Raw genomic sequence first — 18518 nt, forward strand, 5'->3', positions numbered from 1 at the left:
TCTAAAATTTGAATTGCTCAAGAGGCACGGATCATCCCAACAAAAAACTCTTTTCCCATTGCCGATTCTCCATTTAAGCCCTTTATCAATAACACTTTTAACATGAGAGAGACTCTTCCATATGAACGAGGACCCCTTCTTATTTATTGAACTGAGGAACGTGTTATGGCCGAAATACCTTTGTTTCAAAATTCTACGTAACATAGAATTTTCTCAGATTTTAAAACGCTAAGCTATCTTAAAAAGAAGGGTCAAATTAAAAGCTTCAAAGATCCCGAAAGCCTAATCCACCATCATGCTTGTGTCCACACATTTGGAAATGGTTAACATAAAGAATGTGTTATGCTCCCAAATTAGACATCGAAATTGATCTTTCCAAACTTAACTATGATGCGTCCATATGATATCCATCACCACACTGTTTTAACACAGGATAAATATATTTATTATATAATATTAATTATAATAAAACATCATAATTATAATTTCCAATTCGCGCCCTCTCTTTAATCTGAACCACTGCTGCCGTCGACGTTACCCATAGCAGACACCGGGAAAGCAAAGCTTGGTCACCGAACAACCATAGTTACTACGCGTGCAGATTAATCATCTCAAACTTCGGCAAGTGGATTAAATCTCAAATCAAGGTTAGTATTAGAAAACTTCTCATTATTAAGCTTGCGATTTTTTTGCTTTTGGGGTTATTTTTACGATATTTGTGTGTTTTATAACTCCAGAATCATTGTTCATTTGTTTTTATATGGTTGATTTCCATTCAACAATCATCTATACATTGTGTGTATATATATTTTCCTATATATGGGTATAGGTCGTCTTCCGGTTTCGAATTTTGGGGCTTCGTTTTACCTAATCTCTGGTTTAATTTTGGTTGCATTAATCACTGTTTGATGGCCAAGCATGATTGTAATTGATTAGAAACAAGTTTGATTCGGATTGATCAGATTGACACACGATTATTACATGAACACAATGGAAGTTAAATTAAACCCACTAACTTTGTCTTGGATACCAATAGAGTGGGTCGTATCCAATTTTGCCAATAGACAATAGACAAAATCAGTCTATTTTCTTGCTCATCTATGCTTCATCGCTGAGTTTCACCTCTCTTTCTCAGGGTAGTTCACATTTAATCTTTCTTACTTTTTCGTCTTTCTAGTTCGATCTTGCAATTTCCTACAAATAATCCAGTTGCTTTTTGATTTTCATTCTACAAGGAAGTAGGAACCATGTTCATGCACCGTTTGGTTGCTGAGAAAATGGACGAATATAATAGAAAATGAAACTCTATTATCTTATTCAAGATATCCATGGGTATGAATTATTTTTACCCAGAATTGTTCGGACACAAATATTCACTTGATGTCATATTTTGCAGTCTCTTCCATCGCTCTGACATTTTGTCAATTGGCGAAGAATTGCGGGCTTAGGCTTTTTTTTCTTTTCTATTCAGCAATGGACTCTACTGGGAATTCATTCAATCCTAACAAGCTTTTGAAAGAACAGTTAAGATTTCTTCGATTTCCCTTCCTCACTTTACATACGTTTTGTCACATATATAATCACTATATCTATCTATCTCATTTTCTTTTTTGATATATCTCGTAGATTTGTGAGCAACTTAACAGGATCTTCCATGCTTGAAATATGTGCGCTTTTGACTGTATTACCTGTGAGTTAGTGCCTTAGTTTTATTTCTTCTTTTTGGAATCTACTGTCTACCAATTGTTTCTTGAAACTCTCACCATTTTGTGCTTCTGAATTTTGGTATTTTTTTAATAGGTTCTGATACTTCTGGGACAATCGTTCAGCTTCAACTGCAGAATTGGTATGACACCTTTATGAACTAATATTTGTTTGGTTCCATGTTAAGGAAGCAAGGGGTGGGTGGTTGTGGGGTGGGCTTGGTTCCATATTTGTTTCTGTTTGATGTGGTGTTTGAGTGAAAATGATGTCGCGTGTAGCTGAAAACCAGTCACTTGGACACTAAATTTCTTGAATTTAGAGTATTATTGCAAGTTAGATGATTCTTTCAAGATCTTTTTGGAGAAATGAATATTTATAACTAGCATGTACATAGGTTGTGCCCCTGTGTTTTAAAGTCTTAAGTGGGTATATATATCCTTACAAAAAAGTTACTCATTATATTAGCTTAAACTTTTAGAGGTGTTGTTTGTTTACAATTGTAAGAAGAAAAAGAAGAAGGGGTTGGTCTATCTATTTGTTGTGGAAATAACTATTCTCAATGATTTTAATTGGCACGAGGTTCAAATGAAACCAATATTCTATTTCTTTGATCTACTTGTTGTCATAGGAATGATATGATTGATTAAAGCTTGCTTGAACTACAAGTTGGAGTCATAAATAGACAAATAGCTACTTTTGCCTTTTGTCATGAAGAGGTGAATCATATTATTTGAGGACGAGCCCTTGTTCAGAGTAGGATAAGAAATTTTGTGTTGATATTGGGATTATGTTTCTTAGAATATAGAGGCTGTTACTACTTTTTACTTCTTCTACACATACTTTGACTAGGTGTCCATTTCAGTCATATAATTTTGTAGATCCATGTTAGAGTTTATTTATTTATTTTTCTGTTGTATTTTCATTACTTACAGATGAATTAGTTTAAATAGTTGAATACCTGAAATTTGACTTCTATTTATCCTACATCAATTGGGGATTTGAAGAGTCAAAGCTAGTAGGGAAGTATTCTCCACGGTCCACACTTATCCTATATAAAATCTCCACAATACTTACAACCAAACTAAGGTACCATTGATAAGTGTGGAGAATACTTTCCTTCTAGCTTTGACTGAATTTATGGTCGGCTTTGCCGCTCTGGTGAAGTAGAATTTGTAGGTGTAGGGCTTCAATGTGTGGTGAGAACTTGTAGTCCTTATGGTTGGAAAGGTGGTGAAGTTTTATAGGTTTTACCGGTATTGCTTTTGAAAAACTAAAAAAAGCACCATCAATTTTCAGAAAGCCCATGGTAGTGAACTTAGAATATAATATGGAGGGTTTAGAATAGAACAGAGTCACAAAGTGTTATATTTACTTGATAAAAGACATGTATGATGGAAGTGTGACCTATAAACGACTGTAGGGTTTAAATGAATATCCAATTACTATAGTTTTGCATCAAGCCCATTTTCTTTTTTGTCTTTGTTTTGGGTGAACTGACTAGACACATTAATGACGAGATTTTATGATGATACTGTATTTTTAATGAAACTAGAGAAGGGTTAAGTGTTTAAGATAGGTAAGAATAAAATTGAAAAAATAAAATTCAACTTTAGTAGATCTAGACATATAAGTAGGGCTGTAGTGAAGATTGAGGGTTAAGAGATACCAAGAAGTGAACATTTCTGGTTTTTATGCTCAATTATTCACAACGAAGGAAACTCCATTTTATGGCTGGTCCAAGCCTAGAAAAAGGAGGATTGCATTAGATAGCTTGATGGTTAGCGTAAAACTTTTGCCAGGACTAATGTGAATATGAATTGTAAGAATATATAAATAAATGATAGGGCATTTTTCTTAAGCAATGCGTTGCATTAGCTTTGGAACGCCAAGGGGTGCCCGGTGCCGCATTGGTCTTGGATGCAGTGTAAAGCAGGTAAGAGTTCCTGTATTTTTTTAGAATGAGTTGCGGGTAAAAAAGTGAGCCCAGGAACCTAGATTTAAGACTTGAAATATAGGAACATTTATGGGTTGGGAAATGAAATTGGTGAACGTTATGGTTAGGAGGGTAATTTAGTTTAATCTTATGAAATATTTGATGAAATTCATAAATTTATGGTTCACTACATACATTATCTGCAAGTAATGCTTGATTCTGATTATATATGTTTAAATATGTAATATTATTACACATACGCCTTACTTTGATCAGGCTCGCTCCTTTTATTGCGCCTTGCGCTTGGGCTCCAGAAGGCCTTTTGTGCTTTGAGCCTTTAACAACTGTGGCCTGGACAGATTAAGCTAGTACAAGTATCATTATATTAATTGTTAGATTCTTGCTTGTACGAGTAAAATTATATGCCAAAATCTAATTCCTTGGTTCTTGGTCAGTCTCAATATTTTTTGTTGAGCTGGTTCTATTTTTTTGTTTTTCTTAAAGTAAGATTTCATTGAAGAGCGCTAAAAATGAGAGCGCAACCCAAATACAACTGCTCAAGCTAAGAATCTGTAACCTCAAGCTATCCATAAAAGACAAAAGACCTTCATGGATTTTCAATTCCTCATAAAGAACTAAGTACAGAGAATTTAAACACCCTGACAGGAGATTCCTCCCCATTACAGGATCTCCTATTTCTATCCCTCCACAAGGCCCACCAAAAGCAAAGGGGAACAACCCTCTAAGAATCCCTAGCTTGGGACCCTGCCAAACATCCTCTCCAAGCTTTGGTCAAGCTCTTTGTGGACTTCGGCATGACTCAATGAACCCCAAAAATAGCACAAGACATGGCCCATTTGTCCCTAGCCATAGAACAATGTAAGAGAAGATGATTCATCTACTTCTCATCCTTCTTACACATATAACACAAATTGATGAGGATCTGGCACCTCTTCCTCGGGTTTTCAGTCGTCAAGAGCCTCGGGTTTTCAGACGGACCCTCTTCCTCTGGAGAGGGTCCGTCTCTGGTGGGAGGGGTATGGTGTGGTTGGCACCCTTAGTCATGTGCTAGCAGGCAGATTGCGTCTCTTAAAGGAAAATCTTAAGACTTGGAATAAAGAGGTTTTTGGGAATCTTGAATGGAGGAAAAATCGGGTTCTTGCTGAAATAACGTCTATTGACCGGATGGAGGGTCAAGGGGATTTGGTGGAATCTTTGAAGGCTAGGAGGGCGGAGTGCAAGGCGGAGTTTATGGAGATTGCTATCATGGAGGAGATCTCGTGGAGGCAAAAACCCCGAGCCTTGTGGCTTAAGGAGGGGGATAGAAACACAAAATTTTTCCATAGATTGGCCAATGCTCATAGAAGAGGCAATCATATAGGGAGGATTCCAGTTGAGGGGGTTATTTTTTGTAAGGAGGAGGAGATTTACAAAGGATTTTCAGAGTTTTTTGAGAATTTGTTCACGGAGTCTGTTGAGTGGAGACCTTTGCTCGAAGGGTTGCAGTTTGACTCCATTTCTGAGAAGGAGTGCTTGGGCTTGGAGTTGCCTTTTTCTGAGGAGGAAGTTCTGATTGCTTTGAAGAGCTACAATGGGGATAAGGCCCCAGGTCCAGATGGTTTTACCATGACATTTCTTCTTGAGTGTTGGGAGGTGGTTAAAGGGGCGGTGATGGGCACTTTCCATGCTTTCCATTCTCGGGGATCTTTTGAGAAAAGCTTGAATGCCACGTTCATTGCTCTCATTCCGAAAAAAGGAGGGGCGTTGGATGTTAGGGATTTTCGCCCTATTAGTTTGGTGGGTTGCATCTACAAGTTGATTGCCAAGGTGCTTGCTTCAAGATCGAGGAAAGTTTTGGATGGCATCATTTCGGACTCTCAAAACGCTTTTATAGCAGGCCGTCAGATTTTGGATTCAGTCCTTATTGCGAGTGAGTGTGTGGACTCCAGATTGTGTAGTGGGGTCCCGGGGACATTGAGAAGGCGTATGACCATGTGAGTTGGAGCTTTCTTCTGTACCTGATGAAGTAGATGGAGGAGATGGATTCATTTTTGTATTTCCAGTGCTTGCTTTTCGATCCTTGTTAATGGTGCTCCTACTGGTTTTTTCTCTAGTTCAAGGGATTTGAGACAGGGAGATCCTCTCTCCCCCTTCTTGTTCTTGTTTGTGATGGAGGCCCTTAGTAGATTGATGAGAAGGGCCACCGAGTTGGGTCTTTTGAGAGGCTTCCGGGTGGGTAGGGATGCTGTTTCTCAGTTGGAAATCTCTCATTTGATGTTTGCTGATGACACCTTAGTTCTTTGTGATGCGAATGTGTCCCAGATTAGATATTTGAGATGTGTTTTGATTTGGTTCCAAGTTGTCTCCGGCCTTAAGGTGAATGTGGGCAAAAGTGTTTTGGTGCCGGTTGGGGAGGTCCCTGAGATTGAGACTTTTGCTGACATTCTTGGTTGTCGTACTGGTTCTTTTCCCATTTCTTACTTAGGCTTGCCTTTGGGTGCTCCTTCGAGGTGTGTGGGGATTTGGGATCCAGTTGTGGGTAGATTTGAGAGAAGGTTGGCGGGTTGGAAGAAGCAGTATCTCTCCAAAGGCGGCAGGGTCACTCTGATTAAGAGCACCCTCTCTTGTCTTCCCACTTATTTTATCTCTCTTTTTCAGATTCCCTCCTCAGTTGCGGAGGGGATTGAGAGGTTGTAGCGTAATTTTCTGTGGGGGGGTAGAGGTGAAGAGTTTAAGTTTCATTTGGTGAGATGGGATCAAGTTTGCAGACCAATTCGGAATGGTAGGTTGGGTCTCAGTAAATTGGTGCCTTTTAATAAGGCCCTCCTTGGGAAATGGTTGTGGAGGTTTGGGGTGGAGAGACATTGGCTGTGGAGGAGGGTTGTGGCATGTCACTTTGGGGAAATGAGAGGAGGGTGGAGTTCATTGGAAGTTAGAGATCCTCGGGGGGTAGGGGCCTGGAAATTTATTCGGAAGGGTTGGGATGACTTTTCCAAGCACATTCGGTTTCGTCTTAGAGATGGGAGGAGGATTTGCTTTTGGGAGGATGTGTGGTGTGGAGATGTTCCTCTTGCTCTCGCCTTTCCTTACAGGATTGCTTCGGATAGGCAGGCCATGGTGGTTAATTGTTATCATCTTGATAATGGGAGACTGGTTTGGGATGTTCGATTCAGGCGTTCCTTTTAGGATTGAGAGATCGAGGAGGCCATCCGTTTCTTGGAGTTGTTGTATCGCTAGAGGATTGTGGAGGAGGATTCGGATTGTGGGTGGTTGCAAATTCTCAAGGGCGTTTCGAGGTGAGGTCTTTCTTCAGGTGCCTCTCTTTAGTTCCTGGAGTTCGTTTTCCTTGGAAGTCTGTTTGGCGTTCCAAGGCTCCTCTCAAGGTGGCTTTCTTTGTGTGGACTTCGGTTCTGGGTAGGATTTTAACCCAAGATAATTTGAGAAGGAGAAGCCAGGTGGTGGTCAATCGTTGTTTTATGTGTCTTAGTGATGAGGAATCGGTGGATCACCTTCTCATTCATTGCTCTTTGGCTAGAGAGTGTTGGGATTTGATGCGTGGCTTATTTGGTTTTTCTTGGGTTATGCCAGGATCTGCTAGAGGGTTGATTGAGGCGTGGAGAGGTTGCCCTATGGGGGCTCTCAGTCAGGATGCGTGGAGGGCTACGCCGCTTTGTGTGTGGTGGTGTATTTGGCTTGAAAGGAATATGAGATTTTTTGAAGGAAAGGCATTGTCGATTTCGGTGCTTAAATTCTCGATTATTTCCACTCTTTTTTGTTGGGTTTCAGGGAGAGATCATAGATCGTTGGAGGAAATTGTTGACTTTTTGGCCTCTTTGAAGGCTTGTGGCCTTTGTGGTCTTTTGTATTTTCTTGGGTTCCGCTCCCCTTCTGAGCATTTTTTATAAAATGTTTTATTTATCAAAAAAAGAAAAGAAAAAAGAGCCCCTGCAAGGTTGTCGGCCAAACAAAAAAAGCCACCTTTAAGGGGGTGAGGTATTGTCCTTCTCAGATTTTGGAGGTTCAGTGGTCATCCTTCCATGGCTAGAACCCGTTCAATACCACTCCTCCATGCACTCCCCAGTCACATTCTAATGATATAGTAGAGCTAGAAACTCGAGTATACCCTCCAACTCCCAATCTTGCAGAAACCTCTCGAACTTTAAGTCTCCCTATTCTTCTTCCTGATGCTTGGAGTATTCATCCCAACCTTTCCGGATGAACTTTCTTGAGCCCACCCCTGTCGGAAGTCTCACCTCTAAAGAGCACCATCCACCTCTAGATTCCCTGAACTTGCAACTGAGAACCCTCCTTCTCAAACTGTGCCCCACCCCCCCACCAAAAAAAAAAAAAAAAAAAAAAAAATCAAAATCTCCACAACCACTTGCTTAACAAAACTACCCTACCCGAAGAGGTCTGTTCCCAGCCCACAAGAAGGTACTTGAACTCATCCCCGATGCCACCCACAAGAAATTCCTTTGCAGCTTTCAAATCCTCTTCGCCACAGAGGAAGGAATCAGGAATAGAGACATAATATAAGTAGGAAGACTTGAGAGGGTGATCTTCAACAGAGTTAGTCATTCTCCTTTTGATAGATATTGTTTCTTCCAACCTGCAAGTCTCTTCTCAAACCATTCCGCCACTGGACACCATGAAGATACTCTCCTCAACGGCTCGCCCAAGGGGAGTCCCAAATAAACCACTGTAAATGCCCCAACAACATAACCAAAATGCCGCGGAAGGATACCATCTTACCGATCTCCCCTACCAGCACAATCTCACTCTTCCCAAGGTTAATTATCAACCATGAGACAACTTGGAAACACGCCAAAACACACCTCAGGTATCTCATCTGGGGCCTCGTCCATATCACAGGAGACAATTGTATCATTGAAGCAAATCTATCGTGTCTTTTTTACCATTTTATTTCACCTAAGCTTGCATTGTAGTTGGTCACAACTAGCATGCAGTGACTTGGCTGTTCTACTTTCTGAATTGGGCAAGCAATTATGGGTGATGTGTTTTTTTTTTTAATGCAGATCCTACTACCACTGAGACCTCGTTGAAGAAAAATGATAATGCAGTTGTTGGTTTAAAGAATTGGAGGCTTTATGCTGCGACAATCACTGTGGATTTTCTCTCCCTTTTGCTTCCTTTCCTTTTATGTATCACTGTAAGTGTTCTCACTTTGCTTTTCTGAACTTTAGCTAAAGGACTGAGGATCTCAGCATACATTGTTTAATTGAAGTTAGTTTTTGATCAAAGATTTGTATATATTGTTATTCACATCCTCCATCATGCTTGTAAGCTTCTTTTAGTTGTTACAGTCAATGCGTTTGATCATATATGGGGAAAGTGTTGACATGAAGCTTCCTTTGAGATGTATCTGGTGCATAATTGGAAAACTTTGGGCGATATTATCATTCTAAGCATTCATATAATTATATAATAATGGCTGAGAGAAGATAGATAATTTATGTCTCTAGTTTTTGGCAGTATAGCTTAACTGGATTCGATATTCTATTTAAATTATCTTCACGGGCAAATGCCTCAAGTTTTCTCTATTTTTTTATTTTGTAATAATAACACTTGCTATTATTGATGAGAATACTTGTTCAATGACAGGTTCTGGCAGAATGGATTTATGCATGTGCAATTTTGTTGATGTTGCTGCTTGGTTTCTTTATTGCATCTAGAAGGTAAGAGTCACTAGTCATGACTCTGCTTTTTTCATACTTAATTCTTTCTATCATTCTATTGCTTAATGCTTTTCTTTTTTGTACGATTTACCGAAAAGGCTATAGGGTATTGCACAAGTAGCTGAACATATGACTGAGTACCTTTTTGTATATTGTCTCAAATTTGTTCATCTATTGTGCAGATATGGATATTCTTCTAATGCGGATGATGGGGTCTGCTCTCTTAGGACAATTATTTCATCGTACAGGGTTGCTGTAGTATGCATCCACGTTACAGATTCAAAGTCCATTTTGGTTGATACTTATTGTTGCTAAACTCTATTTTCATCTATTTGTATCTTTTATCTTACAAGGATGATTGCTGCAGATGACTATCACATGCTTGTGTATATTGGCTGTTGACTTCAAAATATTTCCTAGAAGATATGCTAAAACTGAGACTTATGGTACAAGTTTGGTAAGTTCCCTTAAGCTGAATCAGTCCTTATCCATGTAGCTTATTTTATTTATGCATTTGTTTATCTTGTGCATCTTACATTGCTTCCATAACTGTTTAATTTTTTTTTTTTACCCTAGTTTAATTCAGGGTGCTAATCTAAAATTTAGCACTACAATGGAATGGAAATAATAAGAAATACGTTCAACATTAGCTTTGGATCCTACATTTTGCAGTAGAGGATGGGTGCCAGTGGTTTATGAATTACAAGTCATCTTCCATTTCATTTTACTATTATTTATTATGAGAAATCATCAAGGATCGTATTTAAAATTAAACTCTTTTCATCATCCATTTGTTTGGTAAGTAGGTGGTTCCTAACCAAAGGATTTAGTCTATAAGGAGGAAGCGTTTGTTGCCACTGGCTATTGATGACTTTTTTTTATTGGTGCATTGTTATATTATGTTAGTACAATACAATCTTCTATAATCAGGATTTGGGGACCTATATTGGTAATGGGGATGAGGAACTGGCTTTCTAAACAGCTCATCTATTATTTTCCCAATTTTATTTGGATTTTGATGTTTGGATGGAATAATTTTACTTGTAGAGGTACAGAGTTACCTTCTTAATTCTTATTTGATACTACAAATCAGTGATTTTTCTACGTTTTCTTTGTGCACTCCAAGTGAGATCTTCTTTCACTTGCCAGGAAATTTTCTTCCTCTGTTCTGATCATGGAGTAGATAAAATAAATCATAAAATGGATTTGTTCAAGAATGAAATATTATTGGAACTGTCCATATCACTCCAGATGAGACCTTAATCCCGAATCTAATTTATTTGTGTCTTCGGTGATTTGGAGATACTCCTAAGGGCATCTTTTTTTATGCTTCTGGAGAATTTGTTGGATTCTTTCTCAGAACATGTTGATGATATATACAAAATCATTTCAGTTTAAAGGGTCAATCCTTAGTGTGATTCCTGCTAATCGAGGATGTTAGGAGGGGTGGGCTGGATAGAGACCTAATCTTTGGCATTATTGGGCATAAGTGGCTGCTCTCAGGCTTTTAACTTGCGTTCTCATGCTTGACAGCCCAGAGACTTTACCAGTGCACTAAACAATGACCCCTATCTAATGAAAATAAGCATAGATCCATTTTAATGGACGGGTACTGGATGTTACATGGATATGCGTGTGGGGAACATGTGCGATTCTAGTTATCAAAAAATTTTGATCTAAAATCTAAGGACACAGAATATGGCCAATTTACGATAGTGTATTTCATTTCATTAATAACTTAAAAAAGTTAGAATGGATTTTGAATGTATTTGATGAAAATGTGTTAAATAATATTTGTTCCTTTATTCCTTTGTTGGGTCATCTGGTTGTAGAAGGTATTTTAGGACAGTAGTGAAGAGTTTTTTGAGAACTGATTATATTCAATTAATTATGGGTAAAGGGTGGTAAAATTATTCAGGGTATGTAAAGGTGCTGCAGATGGTTAGGGTTTTGGATTATAATAAAATAATAGTAGGCCGAATGATCTTGGGGCTGTTCAGGACTGTGACAATACTTGGTGGATGCTTGTGTTTTCTTTCTTTTGTGGGCTAGATTGGTTGCTTGGTGAAGAGTAGGGTAAGGGCTTGGTTGATGAGAATTTTAAGTTAGTAACAGGTAAGAAAAAGTGAAGTAGGAAAAGAATATAGGAATCACTTTAAGGTTCCCTTGGGCATCATACGTAGGGTTTGTAGTATGTATTGCAATACACAAAAAGAATAATTGTTGAAAATTCTCAAACGTTACCAACAGGTTAGTGGCCTTGCAGTATCAGGCCCTTACTTCCCAAAGGGAGGGCAGGGGTTCGAGCCTCAGTGGAGGCATGTGTGTGTGAGTGCCAACGAAGAAAAAAAAAAAAAAAAATCTCAAACGTTTGATCTTTTTTTTTTTTTTTTTTTTTTGATAAGTAAAAATATATTAGAAAAACGTTGAAAAGGAGAACAAGTCCGTAATACAAGAAGAAAAAAGACCTAAGGACTAATAGCATCCAAAAGATCAAAGAAATCATCAATCGAGGAGCATGCGCTTCCTCTTACATAATAGAACAGAGAATGCAGAATATGAATTTTCAGATTAGCTAAAGATGATTCTTTTCCTTCAAAGGTTCTGTTATTCCTCTCACGCCATAGACACCACCAAACACAATGTAGAACAATCCTCCAATAATCAGGAGCATGTTCTTTAACAAGACATCTTCTCCAAGCGTTGATCAACGTGCTTAGGCATTACCCAAAAAACGCCAAGCATGCAAAAAATAAAACTCCAACAATCATACGCCACAGGATAATGCAAAAGAATATGATCCACAGATTCACTATATGCTTTACATAAACAACACCAATAGACAATGATGTTGCCTCTCTTTCTCAAGTTGTCCAATGTCAACATCTTTCCCAATGTGGCAGTCTAAACGAAGAATGCGATTCTAAGAGGAGCTTTAGAACACCAAACAGACTTCCATGGGAAATCGTGACCATCGAAGTTGGACAAACACAAGAACATGGATCGGACACCATACCTACCATGAGCTAAAGGAACCCACAAAATATCATCACACCCTCTGCCAACATCCTTCTGCCTATACAACGTATCCAAAAAAAACACAAGCTTCCTCCATTTCCTAGTCCTGAAATGGGCGCCTATAACACACTTCTCACGTAACTTCATTGTTATCAAGTTGATAACAATCAATTACGTAGGCATGCTTATTGTCTGCAATACTGTAAAGTCTAGGAAAGGAGTGAGACAACAGTTGATCTCCGCACCAAAGGTCCTCCCAAAAATGAACATGTCTACCATCACAAACTTTGAATCTAATGTGTGAGGAGAAAACATCCCAGCCTTTCCGAATGAATTTCCACACACCAACTCCTCCCGTAATAGTGACTGGGAGAGAGGTCCAGCCCCCACTTTCCTCACCAAAGCGACACGAGACAACTCTTCTCCTTTGGCGATGGCATTCCTTTCCAATTCTCCATAATCACTTTCCCAAGAGAGCACGATTAAAAGGGACCAGTTTTCGAATGCCTAACCCGCCTAATCTCAGCGGTTGACAGACTTGTTCCCAAGTAACGAGATGATACTTAAACTCCTCTCCCCTTCCACCCCATAGAAAATCCCTCTGAATTTTTTCAATCCTTTCAGCAACAGACCATGGAATTTGAAACAAAGATAAAAAGTAGGTAGGAAGGGACGAGAGAGTACTCTTAATGAGTGTGACTTTCTCCCTCTTAGATAGATACTGTTTTTTTCCATCCTGCTAATCTATTCTCTTATCTATTAATCACTGGTCCCAATTCTCTACTCGCGTAGAAGAAACTCCCAAAGGCAATCCTAAGTAAGGAAGAGGAAAAACACCCACTCCATACCCCAGGACAGCAGTTAAGGAGGAAATATCTGGAACACCCCCCATTGGAACAAGCACACTCTTTCCAACATTAATCTTTAGCCTAGAAACCGCTTGGAAGCAAGCAAGAATGCACCCTAGATATCTGAGTTGAGAGACTTCGGCATCACAAAAAACCAAAGTATCATCCGTGAACAACAAATGAGAGATCTGCATTTGATGTTCAACATCTCTTCCAACTCTGAACCCCCTGATGTAACCCAAATCCTCCGCTTTTCTCATTAATCTGCTCAGCCCTTCCATGACAATAAGGAAAAGAAAAGACAATAATGGGTCTCCTTGTCTCAGACCACGCGAGCTTGAAAAAAAACCCGCAGGGGAACCATTCACGAGCACAAAGAACATAACTGACGAGATACAAGTTTCAATCCATTTTATCCACCTGTCTCCAAACCCCATCCTCCGAAGAAGATATAGAACAAACTTCCAATTAACGTGATCATAGGCTTTCTCAATATCAAGCTTGCATAAAACGCCAGGAACCCCACTTTTAAATCTAGAGTCAACACATTCCCCTGCGATAAGAATAGAATCCAAAATCTGGCATCCACCAACAAAAGCATTCTAAGATTCTGAAATAAGACCATCCAAAACATTACTCATCTTGGAGACAAGAACCTTGGCAATAAGCTTATACAAACTTTTATTAAGCTAATTGGCCGAAAGTCTTTAATATTAGAGGCATCGCACTTCTTGGGAATGAGAGCAATAACCAGTGATTTCTCAAATGTGCCATGAGAATAAAAATCCTGAAAGGTGCCCATCACCTTAGTTCGCTCCACCTCCCAACTCTCCTTAAGAAATTGCATAGTAAACCCATTTGGTCCTGGAGTTTTGTCCCCATTACAACTAGAAAGTGCCTTAAGCACTTCCTCCTCTGTGAATGGAACCTCAATCCTATCACTATCCAACGCAGAAATAAAGTTAAAAGGAAGACCATCAAGAGTAGGTCACCAACCCAAAGTCTCAGTGTAGAGCTGCTGATAAAAATAAACAATTCCCCCGCGCACCTCATCCTCTCTCTACAGCTCAGAACCATTGACCCGGATACGTCCAATGTGATTACATCTTCTGTGAGCATTGGCAAGTCTATGAAAGAATTTTGTATTATGATCCCCTTCTTTTAACCACAATGCCCAACACTTTTGGCGCCACAAAATCTCCTCCATAAGAGCAATCTCAGCAAAATTTGCCTGGCAAAAGGCTCTTTTAGAGCATAATGGCTCCCCATTTTGCCCCACCTCATCAAGACGATCGAGCTCAACAATATCAGCTAGAACTCTATTCTTTTTCCATTCAAGATTCCCAAACATTTCTTTATTACACCTCTTTAACTCAGTTTTAAAAAACTGAAACTTTCTAGCTAACACATAACTAACAGAGCCTGTAAAACTCGCTCCCTCCCACCAAGACTGAACTTTTCCTTGGAAATCCTTGGATTTTAGCCACATATTTTCAAAACGGAAAGGTGTGCGTCTAGAACTCATACCACCACAATCAAGAACTAAAGGCACATGATCAGATGTCACTCTAACCAGAACAAACCTGAGAGACATCCGGGAAATGCTCTTCCTATGCCCCAGAAATCAGAAATCTATCCAATCGGGAAAAAATAACCGGTTCTTTACCATTAGACCAAGTAAAGGCTGCTCTTTCCAATGGTAGGTCAATGAGAAAATGACTATCAATAAATTCTGAAAACATGGTCATTTCAGAGGACTACCTGCCCCCTGTGGACCTCTCAAACGGGGACCTAATAGAATTAAAATCCCTGCCTAAACACCAAGGCAATGACCACAATCCTTTAACATAGCAAAGCTCTTCCCATAGGACTGGTCTGTCACTATCAGTAAGAGGCCCATATACACCTGAAAACACCCATCTGAAATTGTCTTCCTCCATCTGAAACAGACATGACACAGAGAAAATACCCTTCCAACTATTCAAACTTGATAACCACCTTCGATCCCACATGAGAAGAATACCACCTGAAGTACCAGATGCGTTCAGCATTTCCCATTCCACAAACCTTCCTCCCCAAAGACTCTTGACAATCTTAACAGTGATAGAAGCCATCTTAGTTTCCTGTAAACAAACGACATGAGCATTCCACTTCCTCAAAGCTACCTTGACAACCCTTCTTTTGTCCGGATCATTTAGACCACGGACATTTCACGTTATAAGTCGTAGCTTCATGAAGAACTAAAAACGATCAACTCCCCTCCTCCTCCCTATTTACCACTTCTGGTTCTTCCCCTTTCTTTGGTCGTCCCATTCTTCCCGTTATAATTAACACAAGAAATCAAATTCTTCACTTCCTGTTCTCCTTTCCAATGCGAAAAATGTTTTCTGGCTTTGCCTTCTTTTGTGCCAATATTAGGTTCAGTACTATCATTACCTGCAACTATTTCGTGAAGAATAGACAAGGTTCGATCATCATAACCTTCTGAAGAGACACCCAAGGCTTCACTTACTGCTCCAATGTTCTCGATAACCCATTCCATAACTAGATCACTAGTAGTCTCCAAACAATTTGGCCGCACAACTACCAAAGGTTCCATTAAATCCACTTCTGATTGATCCAAATCCGTCCGGGAAAAGGAGTCATTAGAACAGTGCTGCTGAGAAGGAAAATCAACCACTCCTAACTGCATATCCCCCTCTGTTTCCGAATCATCCTGTTCAGTTTACAAATTCACCTCAATCGCAAATGGTTGACAGTTCAGACCTTTAAACGCAGCAAAGAGCTGAAACTCTTTAAGCAGAGCTACAACTGAGTCATTAGTCAGTTTGAAGTGCAGGTCTTTCCCGACAAACACTCTCACTCCATTGAAACAACCTACATTCCGAGTTGTGGCTTTTGAGACATCCAACACTGACCCATCACACCGTGAACCTGAAGATCCAAGATGACCCCTTTGTTGATTCGATACATCCTCCATAACATCCCCAGTTCTCACCACTCCACCCGAAGAAGAAGAAGTAGAAGTAGAAAGAGCACTTTGAGAATGATCAGAACTCAAACCTGAATGTGAAGCGTGAGGTCATGCAAACCATTTCTGCTTTTCAGTCTGAGTTCACCGAGAACCATGGCGACCGACGTTCATCATCCTCCGCTCAGGTTTATCCAATGAAGAAATAAACTTAGGCAAATGAGTCGAAGGCTTAGCATGGGCTTGAACTTCATTATATGGCCTCAAAGGATTAGGGCCTGGTTTGGTGTTTGAGAAAGAGATAGATAAAGAGTTTGGCCCTTTCCGCACCCTTCTATTAGGCCCAGATCCAATAGGCCCAATCTGAATCCGTCTATTTGGCTCGAATCTAAGCGGCCTTGTCTGTACCCGTCGAATAGGCCCAGAACCAAAGATCGCTCTTTTAGGCTGAGTGAGCCCAAAATTAAGACCAGGCCCAATCTGACTCCTGGCCTGCCTTGACATCTTCTGGGCCATCTCACCGCCATCCTCAGCCTAAATAGAATTTTCCTCCCCTACCTTATCATCAAGAGATAAGGATAAGGGGGAATCCGGATGAGCATCCCGTTGACCTCCATGTGCAATCCTTCTCTGTTCATCATCAACGCGTTTGGCCGGCGCGTGAAGATCACTTTGTCTTCTATCTCCAATATACTTCACTGCTCGTTGGATTTCTCGATCCTTCAACCACTGTTGAATCTTGAGAACCCCTTCTTTTCTTTTACTGAGAATCTCATTCCATTTCTTTTCCGTCATAAGGTGTGATCTGTCACTACCTTTGAGACTCTCCGTTAAAGGAACAAGCTCCGGCGAGGTTTCTTCCCAGATCATGACCTTGTAACAGAAGGAGTTGTCGTTAATAAACACAAACTTTGGACAATCAAGGCCGGATCTCACTGTTATCCGAACGCTTTCGGCGTCCCTAGTCTCATTTGCATCATATCTCACGTACCCACCACAAAGCTCTCCCACTTTGCCAAACAGAGCATGACACCAGAGATGCAAAGGGAGGCCAAACAACCTAATCTGTTTGAGACCTTTATCTCTAAGAACGCCACAACACCCAACTTTGAAGGACTACACGTCGATCCTTAGAGTTGCAGAACCCCACTGTCGTCGCCCTTCCTTCAACACACGTTTGGCCTCTGCTTGAGAAGGAAACCAGAAAAGGAGCAGTGAGTCGGATAAGGGTGTTACCCCCACTCCACAAGTCGTATTCTAAGCCCGCGCTACCCATTCTTTCACACGATCACGACCCCCCACTTCCTTATCAAACCTTTTGACCAAACAGGATGAGAGAACTGACTTCCTTCCTCCGACAGACTCCCCGTCGATGTACAACGACGGTCCTCGGCGAGGAACTGCCGTCTTCAATTCCCCTCCAAGCGAGATTCTTGGTAATCTTGCAATTTCCAGAAAGGATTTCATCCCTAACCTAACAAAACCACAGTCACACAAATCGCCCCTAGTGTGGTGAAATCGTAAACGTTTGATCTTATCGAATAGAAAGTGTTCCTTGATTGTATCAAACTGAAAGTGTTCCTTGATTGTATGCATACCTCTACATATTGTAAAGAATCCTAATTTTATTATGACATGAATTACAAACTTAGAAATTAATATACATATGCTTATTAGTTCTCCTTCTGAAGCATAAATTGAGAGCACTGTTTTTGGCATGCAGCCTAGTAAATGCCCTGGCCTGGACTGTATGATTACCTTGTTTTATCAACACTTTTGGCCAATTATCAAAAAAGATGTCATAGATGCAGTGAATAGCTTTTTGCACTCTGGGTATTTATTGAATAGGATGAATCATACTAATCTTGTCCTCATTCCCAAAATTGATGCTCCCATACAGGTATCTCATTTTTGACCAATTGCTCTATATAATATGTCTTGTAAAATTCTGGCCAAAGTCTTGGCAAATCGTTTGAAACCAATTATGAATCAAATTGTCAATGACTTCCAGAGTGCATTTGTTGCAGGGAGACATATCACTGACAATATTTTGGCCACCCATGAAATCTTACACTACCTCAAAAACAACAGAAAAGGCAAAAAGGCTTATCTAGTTTTAAAACTTGACATGAGTAAAGCTTATGATAGAATTGAATGGCCTTTCTTGAAGGCAATACTGCACGAGTTTGGGTTTCATTAGCATTGGATCAATTTAATTATGAGTTGTGTCTCAACTGTATCTTTCTCTTTATTGTTCAATGGTAACTTTGTTGGTTTAAATGGTGGTTTATTTAAACCAACGTGGGGTCTGTGGCAGGGCGACCCACTATCTCCTTACCTTTTTATTT

The 18518-nt window shown here is 39.9% G+C and overlaps 1 protein-coding gene across 6 annotated transcripts in view; it reads left to right on the forward strand.

Moving 5' to 3' along the window:
- Positions 1-327: 327 nt before the first annotated feature.
- LOC132283848 (uncharacterized protein At4g17910) overlaps positions 328-18518 on the forward strand; it is a 52303-nt gene continuing 34112 nt past the window's right edge. For 2 of the 6 annotated variants that reach the window (XM_059785876.1, XM_059785881.1), the window contains exons 1-8: positions 1232-1332; positions 1472-1523; positions 1627-1690; positions 1801-1846; positions 8674-8807; positions 9260-9333; positions 9516-9627; positions 9701-9790. In XM_059785876.1, coding sequence (XP_059641859.1) covers positions 1329-1332; positions 1472-1523; positions 1627-1690; positions 1801-1846; positions 8674-8807; positions 9260-9333; positions 9516-9627; positions 9701-9790 — 576 coding nt within the window. In that variant the 5' untranslated portion in view covers positions 1232-1328. Of the gene's footprint in view, positions 648-929; positions 1137-1231; positions 1333-1396; positions 1524-1626; positions 1691-1800; positions 1847-8673; positions 8808-9259; positions 9334-9515; positions 9628-9700; positions 9791-18518 lie in introns of those variants that run through there. The other 4 variants (XM_059785877.1, XM_059785879.1, XM_059785878.1 and 1 more) reach the window with 4 other exon arrangements.

This window comes from Cornus florida, unplaced genomic scaffold (assembly GCF_030987335.1).
Source record: "Cornus florida cultivar Cherokee Brave unplaced genomic scaffold, ASM3098733v1 CherokeeBrave_3.0.0_Hap2_Chr11, whole genome shotgun sequence".
Classification (NCBI taxonomy): Eukaryota; Viridiplantae; Streptophyta; class Magnoliopsida; order Cornales; family Cornaceae; genus Cornus; species Cornus florida.